The 13,794-nt window shown below is 37.1% G+C and overlaps 1 protein-coding gene across 1 annotated transcript; it reads right to left on the bottom strand.

Annotated features, from left to right (window-relative positions):
- Positions 1 to 243: 243 nt before the first annotated feature.
- LOC133709735 (MACPF domain-containing protein At1g14780-like) lies at positions 244 to 8,537 on the bottom strand. Its single transcript, XM_062135579.1, has 7 exons — positions 7,905 to 8,537; positions 4,796 to 5,034; positions 2,879 to 3,074; positions 2,720 to 2,797; positions 2,456 to 2,639; positions 1,826 to 1,992; positions 244 to 1,174 (listed from the first exon to the last, which is right to left on the bottom strand). Exons 1-7 carry the CDS (start codon positions 8,181 to 8,183, stop codon positions 467 to 469), a joined length of 1,851 nt encoding a protein of 616 aa, XP_061991563.1. The 5' UTR covers positions 8,184 to 8,537; the 3' UTR covers positions 244 to 466.
- Between the last annotated feature and the right edge of the window lie 5,257 nt (positions 8,538 to 13,794).

Below are 13,794 nucleotides of genomic sequence, written 5' to 3'. Positions count from 1 at the left end.
TGATGTCAGTTTGTATTTGAGGATTTTCGGCTAGATACGTAATGAAACTGTGCATTTTAGTTTCTGTTCACCATTTCTCGGTTTCAAACTTTCAATTCATCAAATACCAAAGTTTGAGTTTGAGTTTTAGGTACGTCCATAAGCATGAAACATCAGCTAAAATCAGTGAGCTTAATGATTTTATTCCGATTCTGAGTTATCTAGCCCAAGATGAATGACATGAGAAAAATCTTACTGCAGAAATCACGTCAATCAAATATTTGGTATATATGCATTAGCACTAAGCTAATCATCAGAGTAAATATGTAAAATCCTTATATTTGCTATACCTTGTAGCCACTCCTTCGCCTATTCTTATAAGATTATCAATTACAAGAACTTAAAATGAACAAATCAACAAACAAATGACTACCATTATCTCCACTCTGTATTTCATTCCACTGTGTATGTACAATGAAACTGCAATTCACCAATAGTCTAACAAGGCAAACTTTACATGCAGACCAATTCTACGTCCCTCTTTTACTAGCTTAGCAGCTGTTACTAACCAATGCCCTGGAGCATCATGTGGCCCTCGCACCACCTCAGCCGTGTCCACAAATTTTAGCAGCTTAGAAGAGTGATTTAGCACTGGAGGGCCTTCTGGATATACACCTGAATTAAGTGCAGCTGGATCCTGCTTTTGCTGATCAGTAACTGCCCTTTGAGTGAACGTAAACGTGGTGCTGAGATTTGTAAGGAACGTTGATTTGTGAGAAGGCTCTGGCGACCCAGCCCATTCAGTCTTCCGGATTGCACAATTGGGTACAAAGGTGTAATGCAGACGAAGGTGAAGTACCGTCTTTGGCCATTTTCCTTTGCTTAGTAGTTGTGCACCGGTTACAATATACACACCACTTGGACCTCCCTTCAACCAGTTGGGGTCATGTCCAACTACAGATGAACAGATGCTCGAGTATCTTTTCCATTTAATCGGCTCTAAGAATTCACCACTCAGCTCACAATCATCAGAACCTCGCCACCAGCTTGGTCTTGTTGTGCTTGTGTTTGCCAAAGAAAGATCCATAGTATTTGGAAGGCTTGAGAGATGCTGCACGTGAACGGCCAACCGATTGCACTTTTTTCCTTCTAAATACAGGCGTAGGCCAACAACTGGTTTTTGACTGGTTGAAACCTGAAGTGTTACAAGACAGGTATTTAGACATACCACATTCAGTACAAGAAAGCACGTATGTAGAATGACTGTTAATGCTAAAATTTATAGTTAAAGACAGCCAAAAAAATAAGTTTTAAGATCTGGTAAAAATGATGGCATGACTTCAGTTGAATTCATTCATGGTTATGTCACTGCATGTTTGAACAAGAGTGCCCTAAACATGGAACAAAACCAAAATACGATAAGATTTGATAAAAATGATGGCATGAATTCAATTGAATTCATTCATGGTTAATGCACTGCATGTTTGAACAAGAGTGCCCTAATCGTGGAACAAAACCAAAATATGATAAAGAAATCCCATGAGATCCTAATGGATTTGAAGATGGCAGACTGAGGTGACTGTAGGTAATAGGTATAGAGAGAACTCATGACAGATTAAGGGTACTGAACAGACATCACATATTTATTAAGTATCAATGTAACTTTGAAGAGAGCATAGCACAGATAAGCATCTATAATCTCTTTCCATTACCTCTCCCCTTGTAGTTACTACAGACCAGAAAAGGAAAAGAACATTTTTAATGACTACATTTACGTCTAACTGCAAGCCATGATTCCTATTTTTTATTTTGGTGTAAATGATCAGAGACAGAGAGAGACGCACACCTGCTTAGAACTAACAAAGATCTTAGGGCCCATGAAACTGAATTGCAGGGAAGGACAAGAAGCCCTTTTCCGTTGATGAGAAAGAGGAAGCTCACAAAACATTGGCGCCCATTGCCTCGGAACTTGGAACTCCAAGAAATGTTGTAAATCCTCTGCATCAGGCTTATCTGTGATGATGGTTATAGATCAATGTAAGTACCCCTATCGATCTAAATAGGCTCAATGAAATTATTGCAATTTTTGTTGGTTAAAAGTAGATAGAGAAATTTAGTGTAGGAAAGGAACTGGGATATATAAGAGACCCAAGATTAACATCAAGTGCAAAATTCCCAATAGTCCAGTAAACCTTTTAGTTGCAGTGAACTGTGAAAGTGAGTCTTGTTGGTGGTATTCAAAGTGTAAATATTGGGAGCAAGGTGTAGGGTTGAATCTCTTGTCTCTCATCAGAGTACTTTAGATTGTAAATTTATCTTTATCTCAACTTCACCGTCCATCATCTAGGATGATTGAGGTGGAAAGAATATGCTTTGGGATAATTATGTGATAGTAGAAAGCTGTGCAATGGATATGGACCATACTTTGTGATACTATGAACAGCATTATCCATTGGTTGGGGAGTGGAGTACTTACAACGTAGATACAAGTTGATTGCATGACTGAGATAGCCACTGCCTGGAAGACCAGTAAGAAGAGAAGTAATGGGTACAAACTTAAAGAGAATTGCTTCTGGTTCAGCAAGGACTGTCTGGAGCCAATTGGAGTGACTATTCAGAAACACATCACCTCCTCTTTTTGAGCAAACGACTGTAAGGCCCTGTCCAAGTTAAAAACAGAAAAGATTATTCACAGCTCAGGGTTGCTGTCCATAATCAAGTGCTTGAGTTCTTTGCTTACATCCTTGCTTGACGTTTCGGAAATAGTGGATAAATGCATGGAGTTGGACTGCAAAATACGATCGAACACCTCTGGAATCTAGAGAAATTGATTGGTTTCATCAATTATATATGTAAAAAAATAACATTCCAAGTATCAAATTAAAGTCAAGCACTATACTTTCTGTTTTCCATTTCTTGTTTTTCCCCGTAGTAAAGAAGGTCCATCTGAAAATAGAAAATCTCCAAGATCCTCCAAGTGTCTTCTGAGATCAGCGGGAGGAACTGGTGAGGAGGATTTCTGCCTAACACAAACTAAATCTTGACCTCCAACTGCCATCCCAACTATTATGTGTGTTCCGTATGAATGGATGAACCTGCATTATGAAGCTGATCAGTACCAAAACCACACTAGGCCATTTTCATGATTGGCAACATTCTGCTTCCAAGATCAATTATATCCGGACATATGAGACCCTATTGCAGGACATGAAACTAGAACACAAACATGATGGTATTAATCAGTAAATAAAATAAAAGACTAAAACTAAAAGAATAGCACATATCATCAACTATTCCCTAACCTTTTAAATGACGTCCCACCTTGTCTACCACTTTCTCTCTGTATGATCTTATGAGTGAATTCAACTTTTGTTATAGTCTCCTTTTCATATATTACTAAACGACTCGATCACTCTGTTGACTGATTCTTCTAATAAGTAATATAAATTACTTATTATTAGTTATTACTCTTTTTAGAAGAAAAGACGAACCTAATACAAAAGAAGAGAGCAATACAGGGAGTAGATATTCCTTCAGATGGAGAAAAAAGCAGAAATGCACAGAGACTAGCACCCAGCAAACATAGAAGCCACCCTCATTTCAAAACAGCTAACAGATTCATCCTAGTAGAACAGAATGAACAGTCCCTAGACACAGCAGTTACTGAATCCCATAATTTACACAAATATCACACTTGATCCATAGCTCTTTCGCTCTCACCCCCTCATAAGCTTTAAAATTTCCTCTCCCCATCATAACCAAACCAAAACTCACTTTAAGGGGAACTGACAATTTCAAAATTTACAAAGCAGAAGGGAAAAAGGGAATCATATCACAAAGGGCTAGCCATATAATGATTTCAAGCATATCTAATTCCTGTGTCATGTATTATACAACAACAAATCCAATATAAGATATTTGTATAAAAGTATAATAACGCCTACAGATTCTATTGCACTGTTCGGACAAAGACCAGCTTACACAGAATTTATATACTGTAATTATAAATTCCAGAACAGTAACTGACAAAAGTTTCTGAATAGGAACTAAAACAATTTTATTAAAGTATGAAGGTCAAGATTGTAGAACACTCTGAAGCAAAAAAAAAAATTTAACAAATGCATGACGAAGACTGGTTTCTTTATGATTAGAGCACATGGATAACTTCAATGCAACAGTTTGCACGATAAATTCTATTCAAGTGTTGGTCGTTCCAATAAGAGACATGATATTTAATGAGAAATCAATTGATAGACTCACAACGGTCACTACTCTTCTCTCTAGTATACGATGGAGGAGAAATCACAGTATGATTGAGAAATCAGACTATGATTGCAGCTGTAACAACTGTTTGACATGCAGAAAATAAGCCAACCAATAAGTTATTTCTTTAACAACCCCGATATACAGGTCAGATAGATAATGGTAAAGCTGTGGAGCCAACTGTTGAAGCCCATATACTGACTGGGAAGTGTGATTGTGGGGCAAAGAGAATAGGCAACAGACCTTTCCACAAGGGTAAAAGTTGATGCAGAGCTTAAAGGTCAGAAGGTCCCAAATGCATGAGGTGAGACTTGTGATGTGGAGAGACTAATCAAAACCAAACTAATGCTTCAGAGTTTAGGTGGAGAAGTGAGAAGTCTATATAATGAATACACACTCATTAAAATCTCCTCTAATGAATGTGCTGTTGGTTTGTTTAATACACCTTAAGAGTATTTAATGCTCTCTATAGTTGTATATCCTCATACAACAATGTTTTGTATTATGCAAATGAGAAAAGATAGTTTCTAAGTGCTAAATGTTAAACATTTACCTAGACAATGCAGCTGGATCCCAACGAGATGGAACAGATTTCTGTACTTTGTTTCGCAAAATTAGTGGAGATGCTGTTAGGTGCAAATTGTACAGTGAAATGAAGAAACCATCAAAAGCAAGATATTTTGTTTCTGCAGCATCTTGAAGCCAGTCTCCAGTTAAATCAAAAATGGAATTCAGATATCCTGAAGGAATTTTCCCTTGAACTGAAGATTTCTGATTAAGTAGCTCAGACATCTGCAAGAACATATTGTAACGAAAACTACAATGAAAAAGGTATAAAGCTTAAAATGCATTTTGTAATCAATAACATATGCTACGTTGTTTCATGTAACAATGACAATCATAGAGATATTATTACTCGAAATAAAGTTTACCAAAATTCCAGAAAACAAGAAAGAAAGAAGAGAACAACAAGAGAAAGGAAACAAGCACAATCTATAGTGAGCCATTCCATTACAAAAGAACCACATAACTAGTACATTACATAGAGAGCCATTCCATTGCTATAAGCAACCTATAGTTGTTTTAAATGACACTCTCTGCAGTCAAATGTATTTAATACAATCTTCAGTAAATTTGAATTGCAAACTTCCAGGAAAGGACAGGGCACGAGCGATTAAAGGTTGAGCTGCAGTACAAAAATCCCAAAATCTGGTACACCATTTCCTCACTATACTTAATACCTTTGTTGCTTCTAAAAGATTCTTAGGCATTAGTAGGCCCAGTTTTCCATTTTCTTGATCACAATATTCCATTCTTAATGTTAAGTCCTACATTACCACAGTAGTGATCCGTATCAAGATACCTGATCATGTCTTTGTCAACATTGGATGAATGTTATGACAATGACAGATGTCAGTAATCATGTGAAGATGCAACCTAACAGAAGATAATTACTTGTAAGGATTCTATGTCCATTCATCCTCTAGGATCATTCCACTAGTTGTCACAAAACTGGTACTTTTCATTTTTGCTTGCCTTTTGTTCCACAGCATTTTAAGTCAGACAATTATATGCTCCGAGTCTTTAAGAAGTATTGTCAACCATGAGTGAGCTTGGACGACTAAAACTAAACTCAAATATATTTGAAGATGCTAGACACCCAGTGGTGTTCTACAAGCCTTTATAGAACTTTTTGTCATCCAATGAAAAATAAAATAAAAATTGCAGAATTCTAGGCATCCAAGCCAAGACAACTGGGTGGATACTTCATAAGCTCTTATGAAGGAGCTAGACACCAAGTGGTGTTTTAGAAGACTTTATAGAACTTTTTGTAATCCAATGAAAAATAAAATTAAAAATTTCAGAATTCTAGGCATGCAAGTCAGGACCAACTGGATGGAGACTGGAGAGACACAAGACTTCATAAGCTCTTATGCAAGCTTTATTTTCCCACTGTGGGAAACAGTCCATACTCTTACACCGCCCTCTAATGTGGGCGTCACTCAGGCCAAACAAATCTACAACCTTAAAGTGGGTGAGTTAGAAAAGATGTTGCCACACAGCCCAACAAGTGGACTACCTGCTCTTGAATGTAAAAAATCTAGGCATCTAACCCAAAAGTCCAAAACCCATTGTCAATAGGTGGAGAAACCCAAGACCCTATAAGATTTATGCAAGGCCTTATTCTCCTGATGATACACTCCAAGCTTTCACAAAAAGTTCAGAACTGTATCCTAAGATCTTCAATCCTGAAGTTTATGACTTTAGCCGTCTGACTTCAGTTACTTAACTTTATTTTTCCATAAAACAAGAGGTTTTTATGAAGTTTATTCTCTAATGCCTTGGAAAGTGATGATAACCAATACGATTGGTTGGAGCCCAGCTCAGACTACAAGTTTCATCACCGCATTGAATTATATTCAAGTATATAGGGACTTACTTGAGCTTATTTAATCAAGGGTATTTTGATCATCTTTAGTAATTTCTGGGTAGCCTTGTTTTAATACTTATGAAGTCTAGTTGGTTTGCCAGACTCTTACGCTACCATTCAGGTTAACTCCATAGTCAATTGGAGGTTTGCTAAACCTATCTGGAAAAGGTTGAAGAACTTTGTGTATATACATATGTATTTTTGAGACCCCACAATCACCCTAACCCACTTTATGGACCTGGACTCTAAACTGGGGTTTTTTCCTCCCTTCTTTTCTTTCTGTTTATTTTCACACCAACACAGCTTGTGTGGTGTTAGTGTTCACATGCACTGTTCTTAATGCTTCATTACTGCACAAAGTCAACAACTTCTCAGCCACAATTTGCTACCTCAAACCAATACCCTTTTCTTCTCCAATTAGAAAGCTAAACTCTCTTATTATCCACATTCAGTAGCCCTTGCGAAGCCACCCTAACCCTGAATTTCCAAAGTATTGTCTACGGCCCACAAATTCCAGCAGCCTATTTCTTCCTGTAACATGTCCCTCTAAAACCCGGTGTTTTGTTTTATGCTGAAGTTTTGTAAGGATTGAGATTTAACTAGATCAGTCTCATCAATACACACACTTTGTTTTCCGTTTTTACATGTTATTGAGAACTAGAGATCTGCAGTAGTATACTTCTTCCCCTATTTTTTGTCTCTTTCCTTCTTCTTTTATAGGTCATATTTTGTTTCTCTGTTGCAGAGCACTAAAGAAACCTAACAGGGTTCTCTTCTTTCTCTCTTCCTTTGTTTCTGATTAAATATAATATCATTTTCCACAGTACTAATTGGTTTCATTTAGCTGATCACCTCCATCTCTTGAGGCAGAAGATTTCTCTTCACTTTACTGGTTCCTTAGCCGACAAAACCAGCTCGTTCAACTTTGTTATGATCCCATAGGAACTAAAGTCTTTCCCCACCCCCCACTACCATTAGTCACAGTACAGTAGAAAGCCAAAAAGCTAAAAATTGATTCCACAAAGTAATATAATTCAATTTGATTGACTGGATAAATTAAGGATTTCAATCCAACAAGTATTGGGCACCATAATTCTAGTACTGATTGCAAATACCATACATAAACCAATCAAAGCAGTTCCCCAAAACCCATGTATTTTAGATCACAGAATGGACCAAACTCTGCTGACAAAGCAGTGCTACACAAACAAAGAAACACAGGAAAACTCACCTGATTGAATTCAAGAACATCGGACTTGAAGCGGATTCGATCCCCTTTGTCGCAGTGAATATCGTGAGGAACTCCATGAATGACAACTCCCCCACCACTACCACTAGGAATGACAATGTCCCTCTTGCTATCCTCATTCAGAACCACCAACCTCCCCTTACTCCCATCCAACCCTTTTGCAAACTTCAACCTGAAATCACTGCTCAAATCAAACCCCTGCCCAAGAGCCTCTAAAGCCCTCACCTCTATGGGCTTCTCAGCACCCTCTTCCATCCTCATCTCTGCTTCTTCTTCTCCTATGTCTTCAGCTTTTCCAGCAAACAATCACAAGAAACGACACCAACCCATTTGCCTAAAGCAGCACAAATGTCTTTCCCTAGAGTCTAGAAGAAGTGGGAAACCTCGGCAAAGGGTCGTCTGCGTGTTTGAATAGAAGAGCTCTCCATCTCTATCAAACACATGATATTTAATCAAACAGGGTTGGTGTTTTTGAAAGGGTCAACCAACTCTGATCGTAAAGAGCATCAAATAATTCACACTGGTGCAACTTAGAATGGTTATTAATAAACTACAATAATATCCTCTCTCTCTCTCTCTCTCTCTCTCCAGTTGGTACAACCATCTTTTGGGAATGGGCGTGGTGTTGAGTGTTGACGGTTGAACATTGACGAGGAATGCTGAGGCTGCGGGGGCTTCGGAAGTCAACCATGGTTACCCAACTCTTGCCGCCCCGGTTGCTTTGTATTGCAACACTTGCATGTGCCGGTCAAACACAAGATTGTATTGTAATGGACAGAGGGTTGTGGTTAGTTTGGAGTATAGCTTTACCGTCGCATCGAACTACTTAGGATTCACGACCCTTCAAAATCTTAGTGATGGCTTCTCTTTATGTCGCAATCTCCAAGTTGGTAAACAACATATATATGAAAGAATGCAAATTTGGGTGACATAAACGACGGGCCACACAGCTCTTGCAACGCCCCAGATTGTAGAGAGCTGGCGGGGATAAATGTCTGATTTTAACAAGGGCTACACATGGGTTGGTTTGGTTCGGTCAGAGCTCAAATTGCCTCTGTACCGAATTATTCAGTTTGAGTTTATGGGCAAGCCAACAACGAAGAAAAATAAACAAAAATCCAAACAAATCAGTCCAAATAAAGATGATTTGGTTTTGGCGGTTTATTAGTTTCAACCTGTATAATCTATACTATTATTAAGAGAATAGGGTTTGTTAGCCAAAATCCAAAATTTTGACAGAAATGACCCTAGAAAATTAATAAACTTTGAGAATTAATTAAATCAAAAGTATGATTGTGTTCGGCTCTCCCCACTTAGTTGTTTGTGCACTTGGAGTGGAAGTGTATGGTTACTTTTTAGGGGCTTATTTCTAGTTCGTTTTTGGCGAGTAGTAACTGAGATTTCAGATTTTGGATGCAAGCTATTGTCAAAATTTAAGGATACTCCCCTCATGTATTGTGATTTTCAAGAAGCTAAGGGCCTGCTCGGCAATGTTTTAAAAAATGATTTCTAAAAAAGATTTTTTAAAATAAAAATGAGAAAATGAAATTATATTTTTCAAATTTAAAATTTTGTTTAATTTTGGGAAAATGAAAAAGTGAAAACGTCAGATTATTGTTTTCAATTTCTCTAAGTAAAGTTGAAAATATTTTCAATTTTTTTTTCCATGTTTTGAGAAATATGTCGCCGAACGCATGGTCAATTCTTACGTTCACCCCTGGGGGTGAATGAGCATATTTACCACTTATTGTGATTAATGCATTTTAACTTTATAATTTTCTAATCCAACCATTCATTTTGCAGAACATCATACAAAGATTAGCTATGTAAAAAATCATTGAAATTAAAGACCTTTTAGTTATTCATTTCGATGAAATACATGGACGGTTCATCATATATAATAGTTGTAAGTGTTGTTAGAACATTCATTTGTTTGATTCAATTAGATAATTAAACGATTTTTTATTCGATTAATTTTTTACAGAAATGATCTTTAAAAGCTAACCTAAGATATGGACCGTTTGATGATAAATTTATTAAATAAAAGTATGTTAATCGACAATAGAGGTGAATATGCTCATTCACCTTAGGGGTGAATCTAATAATTGTCCCTGAACGCATTTTCATCCTATTTTTGTTTTCAAAATGAAATGAAAACTGTACCGAACGCCACCTAAGGGGCTTAGATGTAAGTCATTGTGGGTCACTCAAATATCTAGCTAAAGGCCTGGGAAGACCCTCAAATCTTAAAAAGATACAACCAAACATTTGAAGATAAATTGTACCGAACGCCACCTAAGGGGCTTAGATGTAAGTCATTGTGGGTCACTCAAATATCTAGCTAAAGGCCTGGGAAGACCCTCAAATCTTAAAAAGATACAACCAAACATTTGAAGATAAATTTTGAAAAAGAAAAATTTTTAAGAACAGTACATGAAATATTTGCCATTCCGAAGTTCAGTGTATTAGGTTTCAAAGAATTAACTTCAATACATGATGTTACAATCTCGACCAAAAACCGGTGTATGCCGTTACGGTCCCCGTTAGTCGATGTGATTTTGGTCAAATTTGTAAGGCCAAATCCGTCTCTTCATGGATTGACAAAAAAAAATTGCAAAAGAAGAAGGAGAAGGAAGAAGAAGGAGAACGAAAAGGAGAAGGAGGAGGAGGAGAAGGAGGAGGAAGAAGAAGAAGAAGAAGAAGAAGAAGAAGAAGAAGAAGAAGAAGAAGAAGAAGAAGAAGAAGAAGAAGAAGGAGAAGGAGAAGAAGGAAGAAGGAAGAAGAAGGAGGAGGAGAAGAAAATTAGATTTGGGTGTCCAAATCAAAACTTGATATCGGGGAGGGAGGGAGGAGGAAGAAGAAGAAGAAGAAAGAGGAGAAGAAGGAAGAAGAATAAGGAGGAGGAGAAGAAAATCAGATTTTGGGTACCCAGATTTGGGTGTCCAAATCAAATCAGGGAGGGGGGGGGGAGAAAGAAGAAGAAGAAGAAGGATACCCAAATCAGATTTGGGTATCCGAATCAGAGAGAAAGAGAGAGCAAAAACCAAATTACCCTTCATTGAAAATGACATGCATCGCAATGAAGAGAGTAACGGCATACACCAATTTGGGTCGGCATTGCAACCTTATGTACTAATATTAGTCCTTTGAAACCTGATGTATTGAACTTCGAAATGGCTAATATTTCATGTACTATTCTTAAAATTTTTCTTTTTGAAAAATGACCCCCAAGTTTGGGTATTTAAGTTGATTTTTAACCTTGTTTTCCAAAATCATTAAAAAATAACCATATCAAAATGTCTTCATTATCCCTCAATGAATTCATATCTTTAACATTTCATCTTTCTTTTTTCTTTTTTTTCCTTTGAGCTTTTTTTTTTAAAAAAAAAAATTTAAAGAAGCGGAATAATAGCTAACTTATTGCTCTTACCCGAATTTACTGATTCTTTCTACTTCTATTGTTATTTTTCATTTTCATATACTCCATATACAATTTTTTATTTTACAATTTTGAGGTTGAGATTCATATCAAGCCGGGAAATACCGACTTGATTTCTTCGGCACGACACGTTCTAAGCGGGTTTCTAAGTGAAACATGCTAGAATAAGGAGTTGGAGCATTTTCATAAGATGATGGAAAATGAGTAAGAGCACTGTGTTTTTTCTTTTTTCCATTACAAGCTTTTCACTATTCTATTTTTGTAATGGAAGCAACAAGTTATTTATTACAGTAATCTTTTCTAATTTCAGCACTGGGTTTGAGAAGCTCGCTTTGCATCCATTTGTAAAATAGTGAGGGTTGTTTCTTGTTTCCTACTAGGTGTGTAATATTACTTGACGCTCACGATCAATTTCTAAAGTCTAAAGCAAAACTGGCAAAGGTCGATTTAGGGTTATTTAAGCAATTTAGATTTTGGGAGTCTAAATTCAGTCACTGGTTTCGGTTGCATTATAGTAGCTCAAAACGATATCCATATATAGCTAAATTTGGGCAATGGGCAAGCTTCCTCGGAGAGTATGTAAATTTCATTCACTTGTAAATTTTTTTTTTCCCCTACATTCATTCGTTCAAAAGTTTTTGCTTGGATGATAAGAGTGGGAAGCTGAGGAGGATAGTTTTATCCGTATTGTATTAAGAGTATATGAAAATGAAAAATAATAACAGAATTAGAAAGATAATTGGAAGCAACCGCCTCTCGACGGCGACGGAGCTGAAGCCGGAGATTGTGTTGGCATACTTTTTCGCCGTCACCCGGCGGTTTACAAAGGAGTTTCTTGAGTCTTATGCGATCCCACCTGAGATTATCACGCCGGCAGAACCTAACCCGTTCACGCGGACAGCAATCCAACTAGACCCCGTTGTCGTCCCTAATGTGGCGCCGCCATCGTTCAGATTACTACCCATGGCTGGGAAAAAATTGTCATTTAGGCCTGGAAAGAGGACAGTCATTTTGCAGTGGACTGTAACTGCAATTTACCAAGAATTTTCCAAGCCAAATAGTATTGTAGTAAACCTAACCAAATTGGTAGTCAGCCGGTAGAAATGATTTGGAACCACAGTATCAGAGGTCGTGCCTTTATCATACCTGCAATATTGGCTGAGGTTCTTCCGGCACCTTCGTCATGGGGTAGGTCCTAGGGGCCGACATGGTGTTACCCTTACCGGTAGCGCTATTGAAATGGCGGCCATGACATCTAATGTTTTCTTTGGTGAGTGGGTCAGCGGATTTGGCTTAGCTGAAGTAAGAAGCTGGCAACTAGACTCGTGTTCTGCAACGCAGTTAGGGTTCTCAAGAACGGAATTGGTGGATTGTTGTTGTAGAAAGAACCTTTATTACTGCTATAGATTTATAGATCTTGGGAATAATGTGGTGTTAGATTCTTTAATCATTTCAGATTCAGAAAGATAAAGGGTAGACAAATGAAGATAACCAAGAATGCTGATCGGGAGAAGAAAGCTGTAGATCATGAGAGCACTACCTGAAGCAGAAAGAAACACACGTCCAAGAATTCCAAAAGCAAAGGGAAAAGGAAATGCTGCAGTTCATATTTCTGTTGACTAGTTCATTTCTGAGCTTGTAAGTTTGATCATTTGTGTTTTAAGACTTCCAAGTGTTTTAATGTTTCGTTGTTTCAAACTTTCATCTTTGATCAATTGTATAACTTATTAGATTCAGACTTTGCAAAATTTTGTTGTTAATGGTTGTGTTGTGTTGTGTTGATTTGTTAAATTTAAGTTAAATTTCTCTCCTCTCTAGCTAAATATAGCTAGGTCTTTTAGCTAAATCTAAATTTAACTTTTGTTTAGCTAGACTGCTGGAGATCAAACGTAGCCTAAAGTTAGTTAAATTTCAATTTTTTTTTGAAATAAGTATTATGTTGGAGATGCCTAGCTAAGAATTCTAAATAGTTTTATTTCTATCTCCTATTTTCTTTTCCCTTTATCCAAATGACAATTTATGGTTTGATAAAATATTTGAAATAAATACTATTGCTTGAGAATAATATTTTACTCTTTTAGTTATGTTAACTTTTTTTTTTTTTTTGAACAAAGAAAAGTTTGTATTATTGATTCATATGAGTACAATCGTAAATTATGGCATCCAGAACAAATTCCGAAGCAATTGTGAACCATTCATCCTGAACATTGAAATCAAATCCATGGCTAGCTAACCTGTCAGCTACATTGTTGTCACTTCTATAGGTGTGTTAAATACCAACAGTAGGCAACTCATGCAACAACTATTTAATATCATCTACCAAGATACCAAGCTGGGAGAGAGATCCTCCCCCGGTTGACCAATGGCCTTAGTAGCCACTAGCCACCATACAATCACTAAGTGCAAGGACGTTAGTCAAGGCCAATGCTTGGA

This window comes from Rosa rugosa, chromosome 5 (assembly GCF_958449725.1).
Source record: "Rosa rugosa chromosome 5, drRosRugo1.1, whole genome shotgun sequence".
Classification (NCBI taxonomy): domain Eukaryota; kingdom Viridiplantae; phylum Streptophyta; class Magnoliopsida; order Rosales; family Rosaceae; genus Rosa; species Rosa rugosa.
Note: the sequence above shows the minus strand (reverse complement) of the source record. Positions and strands in the feature narration are given on the sequence as shown.

What these genes read in the sequence shown, in the direction of transcription:
- LOC133709735 (XM_062135579.1), bottom strand. Translation starts at nt 8,183, where the DNA reads ATGAGGATGGAAGAGGGTGCTGAGAAGCCCATAGAGGTGAGGGCTTTA. An exon ending in CCGAAACGTCAAGCAAGGAT is followed by an intron (nt 2,640 to 2,719) that starts GTAAGCAAAGAA and finishes TAACTTGGACAG; the next exon opens with GGCCTTACAGTCGTTTGCTC. An exon ending in AATCAACTTGTATCTACGTT is followed by an intron (nt 1,993 to 2,455) that starts GTAAGTACTCCA and finishes CCATCATCACAG; the next exon opens with ATAAGCCTGATGCAGAGGAT.